The sequence below is a fragment of the Acanthisitta chloris genome, unplaced genomic scaffold, assembly GCF_000695815.1.
Source record: "Acanthisitta chloris isolate BGI_N310 unplaced genomic scaffold, ASM69581v1 scaffold11046, whole genome shotgun sequence".
NCBI classification, from domain to species: domain Eukaryota; kingdom Metazoa; phylum Chordata; class Aves; order Passeriformes; family Acanthisittidae; genus Acanthisitta; species Acanthisitta chloris.
In genome coordinates, this window is record NW_008677625.1 from 1 (window position 1) to 1,700 (window position 1,700).

Below are 1,700 nucleotides of genomic sequence, written 5' to 3' on the forward strand. Positions count from 1 at the left end.
TAACACGGTTGATTCTAACCATTGTACTTAATATCAGAGGGAGGCAATTACCTAGTTATTCCAGTTTGGGTTTTTTTCCTTCAGAAACAGCCATACATTTTAGAATTTATCTGCCACTTTGATAAGCAGAAATCAGCTTGGACAAGCACTGGCTCTTGCTGAACAAGTACTATTTGAAAACATCCACAGCTATGAAAAACATCCTCACACCTCTCCTAATGATAAATGTATGATGCCCGGAGAAAATGTTACCTTTACGTGGAATGAAATTTCTTGCACTAATAGACTCTGTTTCTCAAATAACTTTCAGAGGTAAACTCACATAGAGTTTACCATTGCCAAGAAAATTTTAACCTTGGCAAACACACAGATATTACAACTTATTTTCTGCAGATGCACACAGTTTGATGTGATCAAAGTTGAAGTAACTATACTAGCTTGTTTTCTGCTTAGTATTTATGTTATAACATCATGATGTATCTTTAATTAAGCCTCTATTTAACTAACTCTTCTGAGAGAGGATTTTTCCTCATCAGTTTTGAGGCACTTCACTAGGAATGCAAAAGATCACATAACTATTTTGTGAAGTTATCTGCTTTCATTCTCTGCCCAAAAGGCCCCTCGTACATTTCTGGATTATTTGACTGGATCCACTAAAACACACTTTACTTATTTTTTTTAATCAAGTACCTCAAATATACATGAACTGATTCACATAAATACACAAGATTTAAGCATCTTTCATTTCTACTTTACAGGTAGTCTCCTGTTTATATTCCCAAACGGTAAGAAGATTACAAGAAAAATGTTTTCTTTGTTCACACATTCTGGCACTGCCAGAAAATGTGCCACAGCTTTCCTATACCTCCAAATGAGACAGAAAGACGCAGTGAGTACAATGTGGTTTTGGTTTGAAATGTCTGGATGAGCAGCAGCTTAGAATGTACTGCAGTTCTGTTCCATGGACAGAGCTGCGGCCTTCAAGGCACCACTAGAACTAGCTCTTGGGAAAGGAGTACAAGGAGGTATTTGCAAAGCTGACCAAAGGAGCCAGAGGTTTTGGTACTGATCAGAGACAACTCTGTAAACTTGTGAAAAACTGCGCAGAAAACCATTTCAGGAAGTGACCAGTGACAGAATGAAGTGATACCATCACCCCCACCCTTCCAGAGGAACCCAAGCCTGCAGCTCTCAGCACAGAGACCATTCTACACTTTCTTTAGGAATGAAGGAAAACAAAAGCACTTCTGATCAGCACGATGAGCCTATCAGAGTCAGAGCTTAGCAGGTCTTTGGCATCAAGAGTCTAAATTTTACATGAACTAATGAGGCACCAGGATCCACAGATTACTCCACCTATTCCCACTCTCAAAAGCCTTTTCTTTCATTATTACAGCTAGTTTGTATCCAAAACCAGTCTCACCTGAAAGTGTGGACACTTTTCGAATCAGAGTGTCTCGTTTGCGTTTCAATAAGGTGTTCTGTCCAAGAAACTTATCTGCCTGATCCGTCAGTCCTTGGATTTCTTCAAAGGCCTAGAAAAGTGCCAGGGAACTGATTTATAAACCAATGACACACAAATTAATACAGTAATTTTCCTTCCCAGAAACCTTTACAAATTTTATTTAGACATTTTTGTAACATTGAGAAAATAGGACTCAGAGAAAGCATGTGAAGTACCATGGAATGCCAGATTTCCC

At 38.6% G+C, this 1,700-nt stretch overlaps 1 protein-coding gene across 1 annotated transcript in view; it reads right to left on the reverse strand.

Annotated features, from left to right (window-relative positions):
* Nucleotides 1–1,394: 1,394 nt before the first annotated feature.
* The window catches only part of MGA (MGA, MAX dimerization protein), a gene marked incomplete at its 3' end in the record, with an annotated part of 43,888 nt that continues 43,582 nt past the window's right edge, over nt 1,395–1,700 (reverse strand). The window contains exon 21 of the mRNA XM_009076585.1: nt 1,395–1,535. Within this exon, the coding sequence (XP_009074833.1) occupies nt 1,395–1,535 (141 nt within the window). The remainder of the gene's footprint in view (nt 1,536–1,700) is intronic.